General features: G+C 37.7%; 1 protein-coding gene across 2 annotated transcripts in view; it reads left to right on the top strand.

The window, feature by feature from the left end:
* UBQLN1 (ubiquilin 1) overlaps window positions 1–22,501 on the top strand; it is a 29,742-nt gene extending 7,241 nt beyond the window's left edge. For both annotated transcript variants that reach the window (XM_058172775.1, XM_058172774.1), the window contains exons 2-12: window positions 3,787–3,938; window positions 7,641–7,753; window positions 8,658–8,920; window positions 12,049–12,207; window positions 13,458–13,701; window positions 14,481–14,623; window positions 16,367–16,450; window positions 17,846–17,961; window positions 18,674–18,872; window positions 19,193–19,372; window positions 21,780–22,501. In XM_058172775.1, coding sequence (XP_058028758.1) covers window positions 3,787–3,938; window positions 7,641–7,753; window positions 8,658–8,920; window positions 12,049–12,207; window positions 13,458–13,701; window positions 14,481–14,623; window positions 16,367–16,450; window positions 17,846–17,961; window positions 18,674–18,872; window positions 19,193–19,348 — 1,629 coding nt within the window. In that variant the 3' untranslated portion in view covers window positions 19,349–19,372; window positions 21,780–22,501. The remainder of the gene's footprint in view (window positions 1–3,786; window positions 3,939–7,640; window positions 7,754–8,657; window positions 8,921–12,048; window positions 12,208–13,457; window positions 13,702–14,480; window positions 14,624–16,366; window positions 16,451–17,845; window positions 17,962–18,673; window positions 18,873–19,192; window positions 19,373–21,779) is intronic.
* Window positions 22,502–25,362: the final 2,861 nt, after the last annotated feature.

Raw genomic sequence — 25,362 nt, 5'->3', positions numbered from 1 at the left:
AAAAAAAAACCTGAAACCCACCACTGACTCAGTACCTTGTTCCATTCTTTGTGGACTCATGGTTTGTTCCTTGTTTTGTGGACTCATTTCCCTATTCCTTTGTTTTGCTGGACTGGGCACAGTTAGAGGCTCTGTGTGTGTGCGCGCTTGCTTGCCCTGGGACTTGCCAAGAACGTGGGTGCATTTGGGGGAAATTTGGGGAGTGTGAACTCTTGGCTGGCTGTGGACCTTCATGCCTTGTCCCAGGTCATCACAGTAGGTCTTTTGGGCCTTTTATCTTTATTTTGAGGGTTGCAAGATATAGAAAATACAATAATGATTGTTTTGTGTATGTTGGTTGGCAGCAGTTTAGATCAATGTGTTGTGAGCATGCACTTATTTCATTACCATTTTGTGCCAGTTTTGTGTTTTAATTGATAGTCTTGTTTTGTTCAGGCCAATGACGGGGATATTGATTTTGTGAGATCTTACTTGAGATGGTTTTGATCTGGGATGGCCTATTGAATCTGTCCTTTCGTTCTACATTTCCTCCAAAGACACAAGGTGCTAATCTGATTGCTTAAAAAGTTTTTGAAATCAGGCTAAGGGCTGCAAGTTTTCTACTCTTTGGGCCAATTATCAGGTGAGACTTACCTAGAGTTTGTTATGTTTGAAGAATTTGGGGAAGGATCTAGTGCAGGCCTGTCAAACTGGCTGAATGCGTCACATGCAAGCCATGCCAACCCTGGCTCCGCAAAGGCAAAAAACATTGCGATATGTCACGTGACGCGATCTAGTTTGACACCCATGATCTAATAGTTCTCTTTCTAATAGAAAACTGGACGGATAGTTTCAAAAAAAATGTATGGATATTGCTGGTGACTGCCTTTGTGGATTCTAGGTAAGGATGAGAGGATTGTTCACATTTGATGAAAATCATTATGTTTTTTTATTTGCCATTTAATGATTTTCAGTTGAAACTGTGAACAGATTCCACTGAGAAAAATTTACCCTGACTTCATGAAAATTGAAGAGGTTGTCAATATTCAAGTAATTCTTACTTACAGTAAATTGCAAACAAATGCACAAAGCAGGCAAAGGTTTCAAAATCCATGCTTTTTGTGGGAAGAGTGGGACTAGGTTGAAGTTGCTTCATGTAAATGTCCATAGGATCAACTTGATTCTAAACAATTGGATATTGCCATTTTATTTTTATATGATGTAATAATCTATTTCCATTTAATGCTAGACTTTAATGAATAAAATTTAAAAAAAACTATTTTGGAAATTTCTTTCCAAGTATGAAATAAAATCAAAAAATCAAATAGAATATAGATAAATCAATTTCTAATGTTATTCTTCCTTTTCCTGGGTTTTCTTTTTTGTGTGCATCTGATTCCTGATAAAATACTGTAAATTATTTCCACTTCTCTGTGGCTGTCTCTCTAACTCCATATAGCTTGATTATAGCTTGGCTATATTATTCATTTTTAACAAGCAAACATTTTGTTTTGCTTTTGAGGTTTGAGGCCAGAACTGCTGTCATATATTGCTCACAATAAGGTTGAGACTGTATTGTTTGTGTTAGAATTAAAAGAAATGCTGTGTTAAAAGAAGAACTCTGCATGCAGAATAAATATTATAATAAAAGAATACTGAATCTGGCATTGGAATGTCTGCTTAGGCTTTTTTACTTATCGTCTTATAGTATAGGCTGATCTTTTAAAAAATGGAAGCAAATGAAAGAAAAATTAAATTCTAAATCCAGTAGTAAGTCATGTAGTTGATTGTCTTAATTACAAAATTATGGCACTTTCTATTATAATATTCTGCTTGCCAATAGAGAGTAATATTTCTGTAGGGAATATGCATGAGCTCTTGAATATTATAATTGCTGCAGTTATTCAAAGCATATCCTCTCCAATCTTCTGCTTAGCGTGTCAAAGGACTATATTCCCAGTATTTTGATATAGCCATTTCAATGACCACCAAATATTATCAGAGTACGCATACTTAGAAAACACTTAAGTATGATTGCTGCTGATTATAATCTGTGGCTGCACATGCATAGCCACATGCAAAGGCAAGTATCTGAATTTTCAATGGTAATTTTTCTTTTAGATTTTAATTCCTGGTTTTATACTTGTTATAAATAACTCAAGCCAATGAATATACCTAATACTCCCTCTTCCTGTAAGATGAGTCTGGTAGTAAGAGAATGACTGGCCCAAAGTCACCCAGCTGGCTTATATGCCTAAAGCAGGACTATCACTCACTTTCCTGGTTTCTAGTCTGGGATCTTAACCCATTAGACCAAACTGGCTCTAAACTGCTAACTTTGTGAAGAGGGCACAGAGTTTCAACAGTTGGGTTAGCAAAGAGAGAGAGATGTTTAAAGCTGAACAATTTGGCATTTTGAACGGCTGCTTAAATTGAGACAGTAAATACATTTAGATGGCCTCTTTTCTCATTTAGATTGGCAGCTTTTGTATTGAAAAAACATTTGGCAATTTCTGAATTTTTGTATCATTGGAAGGACTTTGCAAGGTGTTGGGGAAGAAGAAAAGTCCCTTCTTTTGTATTCTCAGTTCACTTGTGGCTTTCCTTGTATCCTAACTTTTTTTCCTAATAGAATAGAAGAATAGAATAGAATAGAATTTTTTATTGGCCAAGTGTGATTGGACACACAAGGAATTTGTCTTGGTGCATATGCTCTCAGTGTACCTAAAAGAAAAGATACCTTCATCAGGGTACAACATTTACAACACAAATGATGGTCAATATATCAATATAAATCATAAGGATTACCAGCAACAAAGTTACAGTCATACAGTCATAAGTGGAAAGAGATTGGTGATGGGAACGATGAGAAGATTAATAGTAGTGCAGATTTAGTCAATAGTTTGACAGTGTTGAGGGAATTATTTGTTTAGCAGAGTGATGGCCTTCGGGAAAAAACTGTTCTTGTGTCTACTTGTTCTGGTGTGCAGTGCTCTATCGCTTCGTTTTGAGGGTAGGAATTGAAACAATAAACTAATGGCTGATAAATTATATTTGAATAATAAGGTGAACTATAGTTAAATGTAGGTGAAATTTTAAACCAATAAATAGTTACATTTAATTTTTTCTGTCTTGACCACAATGTTATCCATAGCTCAATTTGTATACCACATAAATCAAATCAAATTACACTTCAATGTGATGTAGATCTGACTGTATTTAAGGCTGTAGAATGAAGCCCTAAATCATGAGTGTCCAACCTTTTGGCTTGCCTGCGCCACATCAAATGAAGAAGAATTGTCTTAGGCTCCATATAAAATATACAATATAGTTAATGTATTTTTTTATTTATTAAATGCATTGGCCACCCATCTTACCATAGGGCAACTAACTGTATAAAACCTATACACAATACAATTCTGTAAAAATACAAATATTTAGCCCTAACTAAAAAATGGAGATAAATCACATAATGTTAAAAGTTTATTAGGGACCACATTACTAGCTGTCCAGGGATACATGTGGGCCATGAGTTGGACATGGCTTCTCTAAGTACTCTGATGTCCTTCCATATCTGCAGTGTACCTTTTCTACAAAGATGGTTTATATGGTTTTCATATGTATTAATTATAGCTTTATGATTTCTATAAACCCTTTTCTTATAAAATATTTGGCATCTGAATGGGCCAAATTTCTGCAATTGATATAAGTGTATAGTAATGTTTTACTGAAAATGGGAGCAAACTCATAAGTTAATTGAGCAAATCAATGCATAATAATAAACTATATTTCCCCCCCTTTTTTTAGTTTAAGGAAGAAATCTCCAAGCGTTTCAAGGCTCACTCTGACCAACTTGTGTTGATATTTGCTGGAAAAATCTTAAAAGATCAAGATACATTGACCCAACATGGAATTCATGATGGACTTACTGTTCACCTTGTCATTAAGACACAAAACAGGTAGGCTGGTTTGTGTAAACCTCTGATTAATAGTTTTATTTCATTTTAATGACTCTCATATTATTTCATCTGCTTTAAAAAAATAATTAATAAAAACCAAATAGAAAGAAGTGTGCTGAATTTTGTCAGTTCTGAAGTATATTTGCTTTCTATAATAAGTCCCAGGAGCAAAAATCCTTCTGGAATATGTTTCTGAACAAGCTGAACAATTATAGCAATTTGTTCATTATCTTGCATCATGTTGTGGCAGTTCTAGTATTTCATATCCTTTTTCATCAAACAATAGCTACTAATTAGGTTTGTATCCTTTCTGTTTGATTATTTGAATAGATATTTGTAACAGCATTAATGTTTGGTGTGGTGCTTGGTGCTCTCTGAGTTTGGTGGTTTTCTTGCAGACATTTAATTACCCAAAGTAGGTAACATCATCAGTGCTAGTGATTTAAGTATATATTTAAGTAAGTTACAGATAACTGTAATTAATTTAGAGTAAGAAGAGAGAAAAATTAACTAAGAATAGTAAAGTTACACTGATTTATGATCAGTAATATGTTTGTTGGGAAAGTATGCAAACCCATCAAATTGATCTGAATTCCTTATAACAACATAGATGTGATGTATATCCTTTTTAAACATCCTTTGAACAGAAAATAGGTTATAAATCAAATGAAGTCGTGTCTTTTGTTATATTTTAATTGATATGCTAAATACCTTGGCAACATAGTAATGAAGGAAGTAAATTGTGTATAATTTTGAGCAGAATAACTTTTTTTGCAGGTAATTTATGAAACAGCAATTATATATCTCTGATAAATATTGATCATCTTCTCATCAGCTTCTTTAACTTTAATAGCAGTTGACCCAGCCTTAATGCTCTTGCTTTCATTCTCCCCCCTTTTTTGTCAGTGTATTATGCTGAAGGTATGGCACTCTAAATACTGCACAACTACAGTTCAAAACATTCTCACAATTTGCAGTGCTTCCTAGGAATGCTAAAAAGTGCTGCTCAGCATTATATGGATCATCTTAGGTTGACTATCCTGCTGTAGGCCTACAGTGCATTCAGAAAACATTCAGACCCTCTTCACTTTTGTCAATTTTGTTATGCTGCAGCCTGATTCTACAGTTGTTGAAATTCATTTTTTTCTCATTAATCTACATTTTGTAACCCATAATGACAGTGAAAATAGAATTGTAGAAAAGTCGGTAAATTTATTAAAAAGAAAAAAAAACCCTTAAATATCACATTTAGTGATAGAAAAAAACCCCTTAAATATCACATAAGTATTCAGACCCTTTCCTCAGTACTACGTTGAAACATCTTTGGTAGCAATTACAGCCTCGAGTCTTTTGAATATGACGCGACAAGCTTTGCACACTTGGATTGGGGGAATCTGCCATTCTTCCATGCAAATCCTCTCAAGCTTAGTCAGGTTGGATGGTGACCATTGGTGGACAGTCATTTTCAGGTCCCTGCAGAGATGTTCAAGTCAGAGCTCTGGCTGGGCCACTCTAGGACATTTACAGAGTTGTCCCTAAGCCACTCCTGTGTTGTCTTGGCTGTGTGCTTAGGATCGCTATTGTGTTGGAAAGTGAGCCTTCGGCCCAGTCTGAGGTCCTGAGTGCTGTGGAACAGGTTTTCATTGACGATATCCCTGTACTTTGCTCCATTCAGCTTTCATTCAAGCCTGACCAATCTCCCAGTTCTGGCTGCTGAAAAACACCCCCACAGCATGATGCTGCCACCATCGTGCTTCAGTGTTAGGATAGTATTGGGTAGGTGATGAACTGTGCTTGGTTTCCTCTAGGGATAACATTTAGAATTGAGACCAAACAGTTCAATCTTGGTTTCATCAGACCAGAGAATCTTGTCCATCACCCTCAGAGAATCCTTCAGATGCTTTTTTGCAAACTCCAAGTGGGCTTTCATGTGTTTTGCACTGAGGAGAGGCTTCCATCTAGTCACTCTGCCATAAAGCCCAGGTTGCGGAGGGCTGCCATGATGGTTGTCCTTCTAGAACTCTGTCCCATCTTCACGCAGGATCTCTGTAACTCTGTCAGAGTGACCATCAGATTCTTGGTCACTTCTCTTACTAAGGCCCTTCTTCCCCAGTTGCTCAGTTTGACAGGGCAACCAGCTCTTGGAAGAGTCCTGGTTGTGCCAAACTTCTTCCATTTGAGAATTATGGAGGCCACTGTGCTCTTAGGAACCTTCAGTACAGCAGAAATTTTATTGTAGCCTTCCCCAGATCTGTGTCTTGCAATAATCCTGTCTCTGAGCTCTGCAGGTGGTTCCTTTGACCTCATAGCTTTTGCTCTGCTACAGTATTCATTATCAGCAGTGAGGCCTTCAATGGAGAGATGTATGTCTTTCTAAAACATGTCCAGTTAATTTAATTTATCACAGGTAGACTCCAATCAAGGTGTAGAAACATGTCAGCAATGATCAAGATAAATGGGAGGCACCAGAGTTAAATTTCACATGGTTGCAAAGGATCTGAAAACGTATGCCAATGTTATATTTCAGTTTTTTAAAATAAATTTATAGACATTTCTAAAATTCTGTTTTCACTTTGCCATTATGGGGTACTAAGTATGGATTAATGAGAAAAAATCAATTTCAACAACTAGAATCAGGCTGCAGCATAACAAAATTGACAGAAGTGAAGGGGGTTTGAATACTTTATGAATGCATTGTAATTGTTTCAGATCATAGTTATGGTCATTTGTTCTGCATGCACAATAGTACTGATCAAATAAGACTTAAGTTGATGAATATGTCTTTTATAGTTTTTTCATATTTCTTTTCACAAAATTATCCCATTCAAAACTATAAAAATATAGTAGTGTACAGATAGTCCTTGACTTATGATCACATATGAGACCAAAATTTCCATTAAGCAAGGTGGCTAGGTCACACAAAATTTTACGACCTTTATGCCATGGTTATTAAACAAATGACTGCAGTTGTTAAAAGAATTACATGATCATTAAAAGAATCCACGTCCCCCCATTGACTTTGCTTATCAGAACCTAGCTGGGAAGGTCACAAATGATGATCACATGACCCCAGGATGCTGCAACCTTCATAAATACATGCCGGTTGCCAAGAGTTTATATTTCCGTATGTCCTGAGACTGTGGAAATGCTGCCACAGTTGTAAGTGTGCAGATCAGTTGTAAGTCACTTTTTTTGGTGATGGTTCATAACCGTTGTAACTTTGAATGGTCCCAAACAAATGGTTGCAAGTTAAGGACTACATGTACACTATTACAAAATACATATGTTATATTTATCAATTTTCTCAATTTAGATGCAAAGGACTTGATTTAGACTTGATTGAAAATGGCAAAGTCAGTGCATATGACCATCTTAATTTCCCTTTGGTTTTTTTCTTCACTTTCCTTCACTTTCCTTTTCTCAAAAAGAAAAAAAAGAAAAGAAAAGAAAAATAAATTGTAATGCATCCCATTTGCATTGGAATGTCTGGATTCTACTGACCCATCACTTGAGAACTGGCATGATTTTACAAGATTCTTTAAATCCAACCATAATTACTTTGAATAAGAGAAAGTTAATCAGATATTTTTATCATGTTGAGCATAATAAATGAAAACTGAACTGCTGCTTTCAAACACCCTTCTGTTCCTCATTTTTGACTAAATTTGTTCATTGCAGAAATGTTTTTTTAATATTTTATAGATCACATGATAATTCAGCTCAGCAAACAAGTACTTCAGGGAGTACTACTACCACAACAGCATCAACCAATAGTACCTCTACAAATCCAACAAATACCAGCCCATTTGGTTTGGGTAAGGCACTTAATAAGAAAGATAATCTAAATAAGACCTAATTTGGTATGATTTGTATTGTCCATTGCAGATATATCTTGTTGACTTTCCGTATTTATAGTAAATGAACACTCATGAATATAGGAAAATATACATGAGGGCCAAGAATTATTCAGTGACCATTCAAAGTAACAATGGTACTGAACAAGGGGAACTTACAAGAGGTCCTCATTGTGGCAGTCACAGCATCAATGCAGTCACATGACTGTGACTTGGTAACCAGCTTGCAGTTACGATGTTGCAATGTCACACGGTCATGTGATCGCCATTTGGAACCTTCACTGTTGGTTTCCAACAAGCACAGTTATTGGGAAGCTGGCATTTTTATGAGATGGCTCATATAAATCATTATGATTTGTAAAAAAAAACATAAATGTTCTCCATTTCTACCAGGTTTCTCTTACTTGTGCAAACAAGAATATAACGGCTTTTCTAACTTTTAAGGTAAATCATTATTTTTTGTTAAGATAAGAAGAAACAATTCCTTAAGGAATACCTTACCATTTTGTTATGAGCAAAAGAGGGAGAACCATATAGGCACAAACTGGTTTTTAGCCTAAAGGACAACTACTTTTAACAATGTCAGCAATCTTGCTGAACCACATACTGTCATCAGAGTTTTCTTTTACATGCTTCAGTACAAATGACATTGACATTATTCCTAAAGTATTGGACACAATTATCTCAAAAAATAACACAAAACAAAACTGGACAGCTAACAAAGCATACTATGCTTTGCTAACCAAGTATGAGAAGAAATTTGATAACATGAAACTTCCTTTAACTAAACAAACAACTTATTAATAAAAAGTGATCCAGAAATAAATCCTGAAACATTATTTAATATTTTTGTTGTTTCTTGAAGGTGGTCTTGGAGGACTTGCAAGTCTGAGTAGCCTAGGTCTAAGTACCTCAAACTTTTCAGAATTACAAAGTCAGATGCAGCGACAGCTCATGTCCAATCCAGAAATGATGGTTCAGATTATGGAGAATCCCTTCGTTCAAAGCATGCTTTCAAATCCAGACCTAATGCGACAATTAATTATGGCCAATCCTCAAATGCAGCAACTGATACAGAGAAATCCAGAAATCAGTCATATGCTCAATAACCCTGATATTATGCGACAGGTAAGTCAACGGTCTATTGCCCTGCCTATTTAACTTACATGCAGAGGACATCATGAGAAAGGCGGGGCTGGATGAATCAAAAGTCGGAATTAAGATTGGCGGGAGAAATATCAACAACCTCAGATATGCAGATGATACTACTCTAATGGCAGAAAGCGAAGAGGAACTAAAAAGCCTTTTGATGTGGGTGAAGGAGGAGTGCAAAAGTTGGCTTGAAACGCAACATTAAGAAAACTAAGATCATGGCATCCAGCCCTCTCAATTCCTGGTAGATAGACGGGGAAGAAATGGAAGTAGTGACAGATTTTATTTTCCTGGGCTCCATGATCACACAGATGGGGACTGCAGCCAAGAAATTAAAAGACACTTGCTTCTGGGGAGGAAAGCTATGGCAAATCTAGACTGTACTAAAAAGCAGAGACATCACGCTGCCAACAAAAGTGTGTATAGTCAAGGCTATGGTTTTCCCAGTTGCAATGTATGGCTGTGAAAGTTGGACCATAACAAAGGCTGAGCGCCAAAGAATTGAGGCCTTTGAACTCTGGTGCTGGAGAAGACTCCTGCGAGTCCCTTGGACTACAAGGCGAACAAACAAGTCAGTCCTAGAGGAGATCAACCCTGACTGCTCTTTAGAAGGCCACATCCTGAAGATGAAACTGAAATACTTTGGCCACCTAATGAGAAGGACGGACTCACTGGAGAAGAGCCTAATGCTGGGAAAGATTGAGGGCAAAAGAAGGGGATGTCAGAGAATGAGGTAGCTGGATGGAGTCACTGAAGCAGTAGGCGTGAGCTTAAATGGACTCCAGAGGATGGTAGATGATAGGAAGGCATGTTGTCCATGGGGTCGCGATGGGTTGGACACAACTTCGCAACTAAAAGCAGCAACAAAGTTAATGGTTTGATTGTATAACAGGTATTAGATCATGACTTTGTCACCATATACAGTAAATTAATAGCTTATAATTAACACATAAAATATAAGTGAGAGTATGGTTCATTTATTAATTAATCATGAATTAGATAGTTATATATATTCATTTTGTTCTTGCTTTGTATTTATACAGATGAACTCAAAGTTGGTTTATAATGATTCATACCTTGGGTCAGTCTAACTTAATATTGCCAATCATCTGCATTTACATCAAACATTTCAAAGTTGTTTCAAGTTCTTCCATTGGAGAAGATTTGATGGGAGGTTATTTGGATAACCCTAGAATCTTAAAATACGACCTTAATTACAGAATATTTATATTTTAAGCATGTTCAGATTGAGCACATTTTAGTCACTTATCATACCTAATCCAAGACTATTTTGTTAACCCTAGATATTGTGAATAGCCATTGCATTTTCACTATACATCCTTTACATATTTAAAGATACAGTATATTTATCAAATATTTATAGCACTCATCTCAATTAAATGACCCTAGACAATTTACAAATACAAGCCATGCAAGCATAGAAAAGAGACATAGGTAAAAACAAAGTTAAAAAGTTTTTTAAAACGCAGAAGGAGCACCCTCAAATCACCCACAATCCCTCAAATTTGCATGCCATTCTTAGATCCCAATGCCAGTTGGCAGAGCCAGATCTTGATGATTTCCAGAAGCCCAGAAGAGTGGGGGCTTGCCTCACTTCTAGAGGCAAGATATTGCATAGGGCAGGGGCAATGGCAGAGATGGCTGACTTCCTAGACCCCACCAATCAAAATTCCTTAACAGGATTCACAACATTCCTTCTCTGCCTGAGTGGATCAGATGGATTGATGTAATTTGAGCCATTTCTCAGGTAGCCTGATCATGCCATGGTGGGCTTTAAAGGTAATAACCAACCCCTTTAATTGGACCTGGAAGCAAACTGGTACCTGGTTCAGCTTAATAGCAGAGTTCTGCACCAGCTGCAGTTCTCAGATATTTTGAAGTGTAGGCCCATGTAGAGAACAGTCCATGTTTGTGCTGCAACTCCAGAGGATCCTGAATAAGATAGATTGTCTAGACTATCCTTTCCCAAAAAGGGAAGTTGGGAGAGTGGGCAAAAATTATTCAGAATGGTTAGTTCAACAATGGCTTCTTGAGAAGAGGGTTCAGTAGCACCTTTTTAAATGGTGCCAAGAACATCCCTGCCTTCAAGGATGAATTAACCATGCTGTTATTACCTGCATCCAGAGATAAGAACACAAGAAGAGCTGCTCTGGATTAGCATCTTTTGTAACACTAAAGCTAACCAGGTAGTTCAAGAAACTCACAAATGTGGATAGGACAGCAATAGCAATTTTGGGTGTTTTTAGCAGTAGCCATTTACATTGTGTTGTAATTCGGGAAAATAATATATAGCTATTTATAACCCTAATTTTATAAGCCTTATTTATCAGCTACAGTTGGAATTGGCAACTTGGTCATTAAGTGAAGTGATTGCTAAGTGAAAATCACATGACCACAACTATGCCTTACTTCAGCTTTCCTTTGCTTTACAGCAGGGCTGTCAAACTCGCAGACCACGGGCCGGATGCCTCATGTGCTGGCCATGCCCATGCCCGATTTAGCGAAGGGAAAAAGTTGCGAGACGTCACGTGATGCCACTGTGACGCCACAAGTTGACAACCCTGCTTTACAGCATTAGAAGGATATGACCTGAAACAAATGGGTGAGCCCAAATGGCAGGAAAAGTTTTCCAGGATGCAATTTATAGGAAGCTGAATAAAAGAGCAAATCTTATAGTCCTTTTCCCTATTCTTTTGCTCTTTGGAATGCTCACCCTGAGATTGGGATAATTAGCAAGAAGAGAATTAATGTTTGTATTTACATCCATTGGAGAGGAAAGAATTATAGAGAATAAGCAGACACACAATATATATGAAAAGGAACATTTTCCATTTTCTGCAATTCAGATTGAGATGCCATTTATGAGATCAACTATCAAAGATCTCCCCTGTCAGATGTTTCTTTGTAGAATTTCTCCTTATTCTTTGTTAGCCTCTCCAGCAGTCTCTCATAATTAATCTTAATTACAAAGCTATTCTACTTTTGTAGGTTTTGAATAAGCATGAAAGTGGTCTTTGGTTCCTGATATATGTATCTGTTGGTAGAATTGTTCTTTTCTAACAGAGCTTACTTAACTTTTTTAGACTTTGGAACTTGCTAGAAATCCTGCAATGATGCAAGAAATGATGAGAAATCAGGATCGTGCCTTGAGTAATCTTGAAAGTATACCTGGTGGCTACAATGCTTTGAGACGAATGTACACAGATATACAGGAGCCAATGCTTAATGCAGCACAGGAGCAGGTGAGTAATCCTAGAACTTTAATTAAGCTGAAATTAACTGTCTAACTTAATCCTTCATTTTCATTTTATTTGATGGGGTGAAAACTGAGCTCTTTTCTCTTGCCTTCTAGAATTTTAGTATACATATCCTGCTAAGCTATAGAATGAGGAAATAGAAAGGCTACCACTATAATGTCATTAGATACATAATTACCATACTTTTTGGACTATAAGACGTTCCGGACTATAAGACGCACATAGCTTTTGGGGAGGAAAATAAGGGAAAAAAATCTGCATCTGCCTCCTAGCAATTTGCCTCTTTGCAGGAAAAAGCCTGGTTAGCGTTAGCACAGCCTGATTTAGCATGAGCAGCTGATTGGCAGTTGGATCAGCCTCCCAGAACACCGCCTATCAGCTGTTCCAGGCTGCGGGGATCGCCACTGTCCATCGCTGCCTCTGGGTGCCCCGTTTTCAGCCTCCACATGTCCCGTTTTCAGCCCATTCCAGGCAGCGGGGATCGCTGCCGCCACCACCTATCTCCGCCATATGGAATGGGCTAAAAATGGGGCACATGGAAATGGCGATAGGTGGCAGGGGCAATGGGCAATGGCGATCCCTGCAGCCTGGAGCAGCTGATAGGCAGTATTCCAGGAGACAGATCCAACCGCCAATCATGCTAAATTAGGGTGTGCTGAAGCTGACCAGGCTGTTCGCTGTTTGCTGCAAGGAGACAAATTGCTGGGCAGCAAAGGCTGAAGGGTGGGGGCCGAAGGGTAGGTGGGGCTTCGGCAACATTCACTCTATAACAGTGGTTCTCAACCTGTGGGTCGGGACCCCGTTGGGGGTCGAATGACGATTTGCCAGGGGTCGCCTAAGACCATCGGAAATATGGGAAGTATACTTGCGAGTCGAAGAATCGCGCTCGCAATAGTTGACTCCACAAGCCAGCTGCAGGCTCTTCAAATCGCTAGCCGAATTCGGCTTCAGGCGCGATGAATTAAAAAAGAGAAATCTTTGCTCTGATGTCTCCCTCTCAAGCCAGCTGCAATCACTCCCAATTGTCCCAGAAGATCTCTAACAAAGCAGAAAACCTTCAACTCTCATCTGATGAATCTTAATGCAAAATCGTAGATAGCAGTTTTGAATAGGTTGTTTTGGGTGAGGCCATCCGTGGAACTATTGGATTACTGTGGTTCTGCAAGTTTAGTGTTTGCAGAGGAATTAGGTTTTCCCTGTTGGATAAATCTGTTTCTTTCTTAACTTTTTTATAGTTTGGGGGCAATCCATTTGCTTCATTAGTAAGCAATTCATCAGGTGGGGACAGCCAGCCATCTCGCACAGAAAACCGAGACCCTTTACCAAATCCTTGGGCTCCTCAAACTACCACACAGAGCTCCCCAAACAGCAGCAGTAGCAACAGTGGAGATACTGGAGGAGGCAGTAGTGTTGGAAGCAGCAGCACTGGAAGCACAGGACAGAGCTCAGCAATACCAAATTTGGGGCCTGGGCTAGGAGGTATGTTTGTCATATAGCAACTTACTTGATTTTCTTGAAATAGCACTTAGCGCTTAGACTTATATACCCCTTCAGAGTGCTTTGCAGCCGTTTCTAGGCGGTTTACAGAGTCAGCATATTGTCCCCAACAATCTGGGTCCTCATTTTACTGACCTTGGAAAGATGGAAGACTGAGTCAACCTTAACCCAGTGAGAATCGAACTGCCAAACAGCAGGCAGTTGGCAGAATTAGCCGGCAATACTACATTCTAACCATTGTGACACTGGGTCATTACTCAAATTACAAATTACCTATCCAGAAAGGCATGCATGTTAGTCCTGTTCTAAATTCAGATTGAGTGTTAAATGATTTTGGATTGCAAATTAATTACTGGTTATTGACTATTATTAAACAACATGATATCTCTTATCCAAAGGTGTTTTTTCAAGAGGCAACTGGACTTACTGGTTTTTCTTTGAAGACGTTTCACTTCTCATCGAAGAAGGTCCTTCAAAGCTGAAGAAGCTTCTTGGATGAGAAGCAAAACGTTTTCAATGAAAAACCAGAAAGTTCAGTTGCCTCTTGAAAAAGCACCTTTGGGACAACCATGACCTGGATGACTGAGAATCTTTATAGGTATGATATTACTTAGTTTATTTTGACTGTTGAATTGCATGTTTGTTGGTTCTGGGTAATGAAAATAATTGCATTGAATAGATGCAGAGAGTCAGAGAGAGGGAGAGGGAGAGAGATGATGCCATGAGACTCTGTTGCTGAAACTTTGTTTTCCCCTTTCAAGCTGGTATGTTCAACACACCTGGCATGCAGAGCTTGTTGCAGCAAATTACAGAAAACCCGCAGTTGATGCAGAACATGTTGTCTGCGCCTTACATGAGAAGCATGATGCAGTCATTGAGCCAGAATCCCGATCTTGCAGCCCAGGTAAGTCCTTGACAAAAATCCATGCTGAATTAGAATTCCCTTGTGGTCTTTCCCACAACTAGTAAAATGTGGACATCTATTATATTAGAGAGAAATGAAAAAAAAAAATTAGCACTGTTGCAAAGTTCCCACTTTGTTCCTTATCCTCTGCTCCAGGTCATAGTAATTAAAATACCTGATATTTTCTCTTGAATTCTACAAAAGTTGTAATGACCATTTTGACTTCATTGTTTCCAGCCACAATCACTTCTGACATGCTTTTAAATTGTTTTTATTTTTGTTTGATCTTTCAAAGGCCTTTCAAGACATCCAGTGAAATTCAAATGTACCTTTGCTTCTATCACCTCCAGTGCCAAGTGCTTCTTTTTAGCTCTACTTGTAGTTTCGTAAATACTGCTTTACTAAATATTATAACATGTTAATACAATTTTGAACTGCCTGAATTGAATCTCTGAGAAGTCAGAGGAGGCCTAATGATTGGTGCTGGTTCTTCTGTGACTTTTGTGGGCCCTTTATAGGATGTGTTTTCAAGAACTAAGGAATAAGACACATGGGGGTGGGGGGCTATGCTAGGAATCCCCTTTTTCTTAGGCAGGGTATATTTTATCAATTTGCCTTGTACACACTTACTAGTAATGGACTATGCAGACTTGGGGTAAAAACAAGTTGTTTTCCTAGCACGTTTATCAATAGGATAAAAACTTAACATTTGAAGGGATGACATCATAGTAGGCTTAAACAAAAATCAGATGGAGATGTATAAACATTTGTGCTCAGTGAAGAGGGTAAAAAGAAATTGAGCTAATTAATAGGTTGAGGGACACAGTGGTGAATGATGAAAGGAGGTGTGGTAGTTTGAAAGATGAGACAGTAAGTAGACATAATAACCTGTGGAATGGAGCGGGTAGGGATGAATTAAGTAAGAGTATAGAAGCTTTATTCCTGCCAGTTGCTTGAATCTTTCATTCTATTGAGCTGTGATTTATTTTAATTTTTGTTTGAAAAACAGGTTCATATAGAATACTGACCAATTAACCTTAGTTTACAAACTACACACTAGATTTGCACATTGTAAATCATATTACTATGATAAACTCAGCTATTGTCTATAATAAGTATAAATATTGCTTTGCTTAACAATAGTCCTTAATTTACAAGTATAATTAAGCCCGGAATTACAGTTGTAAGTTGTGCTGGTCATTAAGGCAGTCATACATGACTGCATCTGATTTTACATCCCATTTTGTGGTGGTCATTAAGTGGATCACTGCAGTTATTAAGCAAACACCATGGTCATCAAGCAAATCCATTGTCTACAATGGGTCTTTTCCCAGGAAATCAGACGTTAATGCTGGTTTCCAGTAAAAACTAAGTTGCAATCACATGACCGTGGGACACTGCAAATAGCTATAAATGCCAGTTGCCAAGTTCCCAAAATGTAATCATGTGACTGTGGGGGGGGGCACAATAAATTCAAATCTGGGTCATAAGTAGCCATGGGGAGGTACATCATAATTTCAAATGGTCACTAAATAATTGATCATAAACCAAGGACTTCCTGTATGTGTCTGTGCCTCTGGCCTTGCCAGGTAAGGAGAGAATTCAACATGCATGAAAGATACGGCTTCCGTATATGTTTGCTAAGTGGAAGTTTACCTGAGGGCTGGGTTCGGGGTTTTTTTAAATATATTATTTTATTTTTATTTTAGTGTTTTATGATAAAATGTCTGTTTATCCCTATAGATGATGCTGAACAACCCTTTGTTTGCTGGGAATCCACAGCTTCAAGAACAAATGAGACAACAAATTCCAACTTTCCTTCAACAAGTAAGTCAAAAGGTTAACACTGCACATGATAATAATATTAAAAATGTTACTCTATTTAGATGAAACATATCATAGATCTACAATCTGATCATCTCTGGTATTTAAGAAAAGGGGTAATTCATCCTTTTGAACTTTCCTGTTGTACAGGAATAGGTGTCTTGTGTATTCTTACAAGTTGCTTCTTTGGGAGTCCTTTAGAAAGTCATCTGATCTGCACTGCTGAAAATTCTTGTAAATAGTTTTCACTAGTTTCAGCCACAAAATGCATGAAAACTGTAATGTAAGTCCAACAATAGGCTTACCTATAGCTTTAAAAAGTCTTTTCCTAAAGCTAAAAAAGTAATTACCTCTCCTTAAATCATTGCTACATCCAATGATGTCCTCAAGCTCCCAGAAGGTTGCCCATTTTTGAAGACTTTTATTGCACTTTAGTGGTACAATTTGCATAATTAAATATTTCTTTCTCCTTCGTATGCATATTGCCAAACGTGTAAGTTCTTAAAATTGTATTTAAAGCTTATTTAGAAAGTATTGAAAGAAATGCACCTAGTGCTGAGAGTCACAATTGATAAGCATTTCCCAAAAGTGATTAGAACAGGATGTACAGGCAATCTCCAGGTTAAGAATGGCCAACTTATGGACAACCTGTACTTATGAACAGGCTGCCTGTTATTAAAAGTGACAAATGCCAATGTCTGTCTTTGAGCTGACAAGCTGCTGAAGCCTCATATTTTTAATATACAGCTTGTTTTCAGAGGTTAATAAAAATATTGTGCAGTTTCAGCAGTTCGTCTGCTCAAGGAAGGAAAATGCCATCTGCTATTTTTAGTAATAGGCAGTATGTAACTACCAATTCCAACTTATGTACAACTTCAAGTTAAAGACTGAATTAGGAATGGAACTTGTTCTTAATCGGGGGATTGTCTATATGCAAGCCCAGTGTCGTTTTGAAGGCGCTGATCATGGTTTGAGCAAGATGGCTATTCCATTCCAGATTTAAACAAGTCTTCTCACTGGGAGCAGCTATCTGGAGCGCTTGTGGGTGATATTGATTATTGGTTTGCTCTTTGGCCCTTTGTTCTGCTGCAGTTATTGGCTCTGCTTTTTGCCGAGCTATCTTCACTGTGCCATTTCTTCCCTGGAAGATTACATCATGTACTTCCCTTTCTTCTCCTCCCTTCATGGAATGAGATAAATAACCTTTGCTTGCATTATTGAAAGCTCAATTCTTCATTAAGATTTTGAGCTTGGAGAACTGGAGCAATTATAGAATAGAGAGTTTGCCACCTCCTCTTTCTTCCTCAAAAAGAAAATGAAAAGGTTGGCTGCTTATTTACAGTTTTGAAGGGAGTCGTTCTCAATCATTCTCAAATGAATATTTCTTCATTCTCATAGATGCAGAACCCCGATACTTTATCTGCAATGTCAAATCCTAGAGCAATGCAGGCTTTGCTACAGATTCAGCAAGGTTTACAAACTCTAGCAACAGAAGCTCCAGGCCTTATACCTGGGTAAGTTTGGGCAAGAATTTTATTTGTACAATTTGTAGTTTTTGCTATACATTTTCGTGTCCATCTTGAATATATTTGTTGTGACCCAGGCCCAAGTAGGTAGTAGGAAACTCAGTCCGTGGGAGGAAAAAAATATTCGAACAGCTGAGAATTACTTCATTGCCAGCTTAGTTCAACTAAATTAAAGCAAATTCCTCCCAACACAAATTCCTCAGTCCTATCACAAACCTTGGTCCAATTAGGCAAACTGCCAAAGTCCCTTCCTGGCAAACGTCCAGAAGTCACAAAAATAAATGCAAGAGGTAGACGAAGCAGAAGACGAAGCTACCAACGTAGTTTTCCAGCAAAGCCCAAACACCATTGCTGGTCTATTTTAAGCCTTATGGGAGAAGCCAATCATCTCTTGGCCCTATTCCCAAGTCGTCCTCTTTGCTTGAGCTGCTCTTACCTTCTGGCAGCTCTTCTCATGCGTGCATTAGGAACAGGCTCCTCCTGTTCCTCTGCCTCACTACTATCAGTCTCTGGAGGCTCTGGAGTCTGCACCTCACTCCCCGATGGCCCTGGCCTCACCTCAGCCTCATCACTGTCCGACTCCGTTGCCAGCTCCGTAGGCTGCTGGCAGACCACAACAATATTGGCTACTTGCATTTCTATGTATGATTCTTAGTATTCACTGTATAAATAATTTGTTTCCATGTTTCTTTTCATGCAGATTTAATACTGGTATAGCTGGACTAGGAAATTCTGGTTTAGGAAGTGCTGGATTAGGGAATACTGCTATTCCTACCGGAACAACCGTGCCCACTTCAGTTGCAAATGAAAATACAAACCCAGCTTCAGGAACAGGTGAAACTGGACACCAGCAGTTTGTTCAGCAGATGTTACAGGCCCTTGCTGGAGCAAATGCTCAGGTAAAAGAGTTGACCAACCTCTGATTTAGGGAGAAATTAGATAAGAAGATAGCAAAGCAATGGTGGTACACCTTTTGATTCCCAAGTCATTGACGTATATACAGGCCCATTGCTCCAGATTTGGTTTAAATGTTCAACCGAGCCATTATATATGTATTCAGAGACTTCAAACTTTTTCCAAATTAATATTTATCTTTGAATGAGGTAGCTGGCTTTGCCTTCTAGTCACCAAAACAAAGTAACTGTTGTGTCTGTATATTCAAGCTGTAATTTAGTGCATTTAATAAAAATATTAAAAGTTTTTATTTATTTCTGTTTAGCAACTACAAAATCCTGAAGTCAGGTTTCAGCAGCAACTGGAGCAGCTCAGCGCAATGGGCTTTTTGAACCGTGAAGCCAACTTACAAGCTCTAATAGCAACAGGAGGTGACATCAATGCAGCCATTGAAAGGCTACTGGGTTCCCAGCCATCATAGCAACGTTTCTGAAACTTGACAAATGTAATTTATTTTTGATAACAGCTCTTAAATCTTTAAAATTACCAGCTTTATTTCATTCTGACTCTTGGGAATTGTCTTGTTCTAACTAAGCCCAGTCTGATGCATTTAAGGTGGAGTGCAGTAGTTTTCTTCGAACAGTGGGAATCAATGCTTTTCACTTGGTTGTTGCATGCATCAAACACTTCTTCATTTTGCATTTATTGTGATTTTTTTTTTTTTTAAAAAAGGAAATCCGTTTCCACAGTTGAGTGACCAGGTTTTATCTGACCTTCAACTGTCCAATTTAGTTGCTTCTTTAAACATTAGCCTTTGATAGTAATTTATGTAGAATACAAATTAAAGAGGAAACTAATTGAAGCTATGATTTATGGGTACATATTGCTTATTGTGACTTGGCATGTCTCTCTTACTAGCAAAATGCTGCAAGATTTATACCACTTGATTTAGCTATTATTCTTGCTCTTTTATCTCTACAAAATATATACATTTGGGGGAAAAAAAATTTTTTCCAAGCAGATTTTTTTCATTGCAATAATATAAAATATCTCAGAGCCCAGAATAAATGAAATGTGCAAGACATCTCCAATGTAATAGAATCTTACAGCATCTTTAGCGAGTATCTCTTGATAAAAGTGCTTTGGCAGTCTTTTAAAATACTGAGGTTGCTGATCTGATCTTGATAAATGTACAGAATTGTATTGTAACATTGTCTCAATATTCACAAGGATTGATTGTAATTACCTTCATCTTTGTGCAGATTGGAGGAACACATTTGATCTGAGACTGCTTTTGGCTAAAGCTTCTCAACTTTATCCCCTTGAGATTCTAACTTGCATTATGATTTGTAATTGACGCATATTTTCACTGACCCTGTCATGTGATACTCTAATTACTTTTAACCACCATGTAAAAATACTGTATATCTTTTGGGTTTTTATTGGTAGTTATTTCTCTTGTGCACAGGTAATAAATAAATTAAACTTCTTTGTGAGCAACAATTTAAAGTCATTTTATCCTGATAAAAAAATTCAGACTACAGTATTAAAGCTGAGACCATCTTATTCAGCTTCCCTGTCTCTCAGTCCGAATAATTTGCATTTAGGATGCTCTTTCTGGAAATGAAGTATTATCTGAAACACTATTGCAGTAGAAGCTTCCTTCACAGATTTGAACATTTTACATTTTCTCAAATCAGCTTATCTGGATTTTTGCTGGATTTCTAATGTTAACTAAGTTATATTTTAATAGATTTATCGTTACATTGATTTTTAACTATTATTGTGATAAATACCAATCATTTGTTTTCCTTTCATGCCATATTAAAGATATTCTATGGTAGTGCATTTTGGGAGATCATATTTAGTCCTGAGGTCTCAAGCTGCATTCTGCTCTAAACAAATATTCCTGGGTCCAGTAATAGATTTCCTAGCCGACCTTTCATATGAATTGAGCTGGAAGATGCTGGCAGTGTGAAAACCAAAACTACTCGCTTTAGACCAGATTGTTTGTCCATCTAGCCCTCTCTGGCTGTATCTCTGTTTTTTCAGATCAACTATTAATCTTTTCTTTAAAACAAGGTATGAGAATTAAAGTATGGAGCCCTATCCTGGAAATAAATTTCTATACTTATAGTTGTGCTCAGGACTTGAGGGAAAGAACCATTCTACTTCACTGTCTTAGAGACACCCTTGACTGCCAGGGGGAATCCCCAGTTACACAGAGATTGTTAGATGTAACATCAACTATGTGGGTTTTGCTGTTGTAGTTTGGTTTAGAGGGGAAAAGGAGGATTTTGTCTTTGCACCATTTTTGTAGATCTTGAACTCTTAATATAAAGAGAGATGAAAAGTTTAAAAAAGGCTAAAACAGAATTACTGACCTTAACATATCTTATTCAGTTGTACATTCTTTCATTGACTGATGTCTCCACTCCAATTTTTAATAACACAATTGTAATTTATTTAATGAAACACTAATACTTCATAGTACAGATATCTCCACAACACTTTCCATATATTCTTTCAGTGATCAATGTAAATGATATCCAATAATATATACATATACAAGATTGGATTCCTATATCAATCAATATTTATCTATGTTTACTAAGTAAACCAAGTGTCCCCCACAGGGATAGTAAATCATATTGCAGTAGAATGCAATATGTGAAATGACTAATCATTAGCAGGTTTGTCTCATACAGAGAATTCCCCCTACCCCCAATTTTTTGGACTATTGGTTTGGAATTTGTAGTTTTCATTAGTTTACAGTTCATTTGTGGAGTTAGTGTTGAGGAACATTATCTCTAGATATTACTCAAATTGAAAGTTGTGGGGGGGGTCACAGGTCTCCCATTCTGAATTTTACTCAAAACATTAAACTTGTTCAATGCTTGCTATACTTTCAGATATGAAGAACTTGTCGGATGGCATAATAAAATATATCATGGAAATGCGTGATAATTTTAAGCATATTCAGAATGTTTCTAATCTTCAAACAACATGCCCGCATTGAGATACATCAAGTAACAATGTTTTGCTAATAATTCCACCACAAGAGGGCACACTGTATGTAAGTCTCTAAGTCTGCAATGCTTTGAATATAACTTTGGTAGCTATCTTTGAAAGAGTTGAACAGTCTCAGCATTCTACAGTAACAGAAAAGCAACATTTCATCTTCAAAGCTGTAGCTTTATGACTACAAGTTGTAACATTTGTGATTCTCCATCTACCCTGTGATATAATAATCTTTGTAATAATTATTACAGTTGTTAATATCTGGAACAAAAGGTTAGGAAAAAAAAGTATTTCCTTCCAATAGCAGGCCACCCGTGGAATTAAGACCAAAACTTGCTGGTTCTGGATTACTGGATTTATATGAACAACAAACCATAATGGTCGATTTGGCTCAGTTAACATAGTGCTGCCTTTTCCCTTTTAGCGATATCCACATAACCTGTTTCCTTTTTTTTCCCCTCAAAACAACGTATCATAACTGGTATTTCCAGTCTCTTTATCTCCTGTTACTCTAATTAAAAGTCATAGCCATGACACTCTTGCTGTAGGCCATTACTTTGAGCAACCCACTTTCTGTTGGAGGTAATAAAGCACAAATTCACCATGTAGTAAATTGTGAAGTTTTGACTTGCAGTATATTTTTCTGGGTGGGATAACATATTATTGTAGTAAGCAAGCAAAGAATAAGACAAAAAGTGTCTCAATTTACTTTGTTTTGGCAGATATGCCAGAAATTTTCAATCGTCACGAAATGGGTTCCAGTGTGTGGATCATAATTCAATTATATATCATGATATAAGGGTGGTGAAATGCCAGTAGTTTTAGAAAACCCAGGATTGAGGATTCATCTGCAAGGTTGCTGTGCCATTGGATACCTGTTGGATAAAGTCATTTACCTTTATTCCAAGTTGGACTCTGGCTGTGAAGCAGATTCTGTGTGGATGGTTTGCTTATCTGGGAGGAGTTTGAACTTATTAGGCATGATAAGTGGGTAAAGTCGCTTAGTAACTGGTCATTGTTACAATGACTCCCTGGGAGTATTTACGACCCAATTCCAACGATCTCTCTCTCTCTCTCTCTCTCTCTCTCTCTCTCTCTCTCTCTCTCTCTCTCTCTCTCTCTCTCTCTGTCACACACACACACACACACACACTGCATTCATGTGACCACATTTTGGACACTCGGCAACTGGCTCACATTTATGGCCGTTTGTAGCCTCCCACAGTTACACAATTGTTTTATGGCATTTCTGCCAAAACCTGGCATTTACTTCTGGTTTTTTTTGGAAAAATTGGCTCATAGAAAACAATGAGCTTGCTTAATGACCGACATAAAATAGGTCAGTTATATGGATAACCCATTTTACAACTGTCATGACTTAGGACAGTAATAGGCAAGCTATATATTACGGTCATAAGTCAAAGAATACCTATCACAGCGCTGGGTAAAAAAATCAAATCAAACCTTTATTAAGGTCAAAGGCCAGCATGAGGAGAATGGAGTACACTAAAATATTAAATGCAATAAAATTATATATAAAAAACTAAAATAAGAAAATAAGTCCTAAATGGAGAGGTAGGAGCAATAAATGGATGTAGGGGAACACAGGAAACTAAAAATAATATAAAGCGCTATAAGAAAAAGCTAGATAATAAAACTGGTTTGTGGCACAAGTTATTTGATTAATTTTAACTGCAGCTGCGCAGAACTTGGCAACATTATATTGGGACAGGATTGGTATCAGAGAGCTGCAGGGAGGTGTAAAATTGTTCTGTCTCCTGGTTTTTTATGCAGTAATGGTGAATAGGCAGCAGAAAAGTGCATGTTCTGTAGTTTCTGCATATCCAGAGTCAAGGGCCTTGTCTCTCTGGTTAGGGATCTTGTATCGGCCTTCAAGAACAAATGAGAGGTGCGTGTGCCAGAGTAAAGGCCCTCTGATGGTTAGGTACTTCAAGAAGAGTTAAGTATGCCTTAGGAAAGTAAATACTAACAATGGTAATTGGGACCAGTAATTCCATCACTAAGCAGCAGAGTCATAAAGTACAATGTCATATGACTACACTGATGGTTGCGTCCATTACATTTGTAGTTAAGCAGTTCCAGTTGTTAGGCACAATGTCATGTAATCACCATTTGCAACCCGGCCCGCTTCTCCAGTCACTGTCCAGTCAGCAGTAAAGGTTGCAAATAGCAATCATGATCGCAGGACTCTCTGATGGCCAAAACTTTGCGGACTGGCTGCAAGTCTCATTCAGTGCCTTCAAAACTTCAAATGCTAACTGAATGAATGGGTAGTAACTGAAGACTACCTACACTAGCTCAACCACCTGTATATTTAGATCCATATCTTGCAAAGGGACATGATTGGATTTTAACTACGGTGAATTCTTTGAGAGAAGGGGTGATGTCATTGTCTCTTTAAAAGGGGAGGTTTTTGGAGAAGATTAACATGAAAGCAAATTATCTGACCCCTTTCAGTTGAGATTCAGATCTGGGCATGAGACCCGAATATCCTGTTTCAGGTTTTAAACTCGCCCACAATTGCTAGGTGAGAATATAAATTTACTGAAGACTGAGTAGATAAATAGCAGACAAGGAAAGGCAAGGACTGTAAATCAAAACAGTCTCTGGGAGAGAAAGCTTGTCTATGTACTTTTGTTTTCAACAGGAATATACAGAAGAGTTCAAAATCCAGTCCAGAGTTCAGATAGCTTGTCAGATTTGTTACCTAGTTCCAAGAGTTTCAGGATTTTATGTGACCAGAATTCACAGAAATGACTCAACAGAACACAACACAAATGATGGTCATAGGGTACCAATTATTGCTTCCCACAGAAGAATGTATGACTGTTTGACTGTAACTTTTTGTTGCTATCATTAAGTGTTAAATTTGTACCCTATGATCATCATAGGGGCCTCTGGTGGCTCAGGCTGCTAAGACAGTCTGTTATTAACACAGCTGCTTGCAATTACTTCAGGTTCAAGTCCCACCAGGCCCAGGGTTGACTCAGCCTTCCATCCTTTATAAGGTAGGTAAAATGAGGACCCAGATTGTTGGGGGCAATAAAAGTTGACTTTGTATATAATATACAAATGGATGAAGACTATTGCTTGACATAGTGTAAGCCGCCCTGAGTCTTCGGAGAAGGGCGGGATATAAATGCAAATAATAATTTTTAAAAAAAATTGTGTTGTAAATGTTGTACCTTGATGAAGGTATTTTTTCTTTTATGTACACTGAGAGCATATGCACCAAGACAAATTCCTTGTGTGTCCAATCACACTTGGCCAATAAATTCTATTCTATTCTATTCTATTCTATATGGTTCACAACTGCAACTAACTATGTTTAATTAGGATAGTAACACCTTTTTTTTTTTTTTGGCAAGAAACCTTACTGAGTGATTTTGCTGTGCTCTTCAGATAAAAATCTTTGGACTTGCAAAGTCCGAGAGCTTAGAGGAAGAATTTTGT

This window comes from Ahaetulla prasina, chromosome 2, assembly GCF_028640845.1.
Source record: "Ahaetulla prasina isolate Xishuangbanna chromosome 2, ASM2864084v1, whole genome shotgun sequence".
Lineage (NCBI taxonomy): Eukaryota > Metazoa > Chordata > Lepidosauria > Squamata > Colubridae > Ahaetulla > Ahaetulla prasina.
This window is presented reverse-complemented; position numbering and strand designations above follow the sequence as displayed.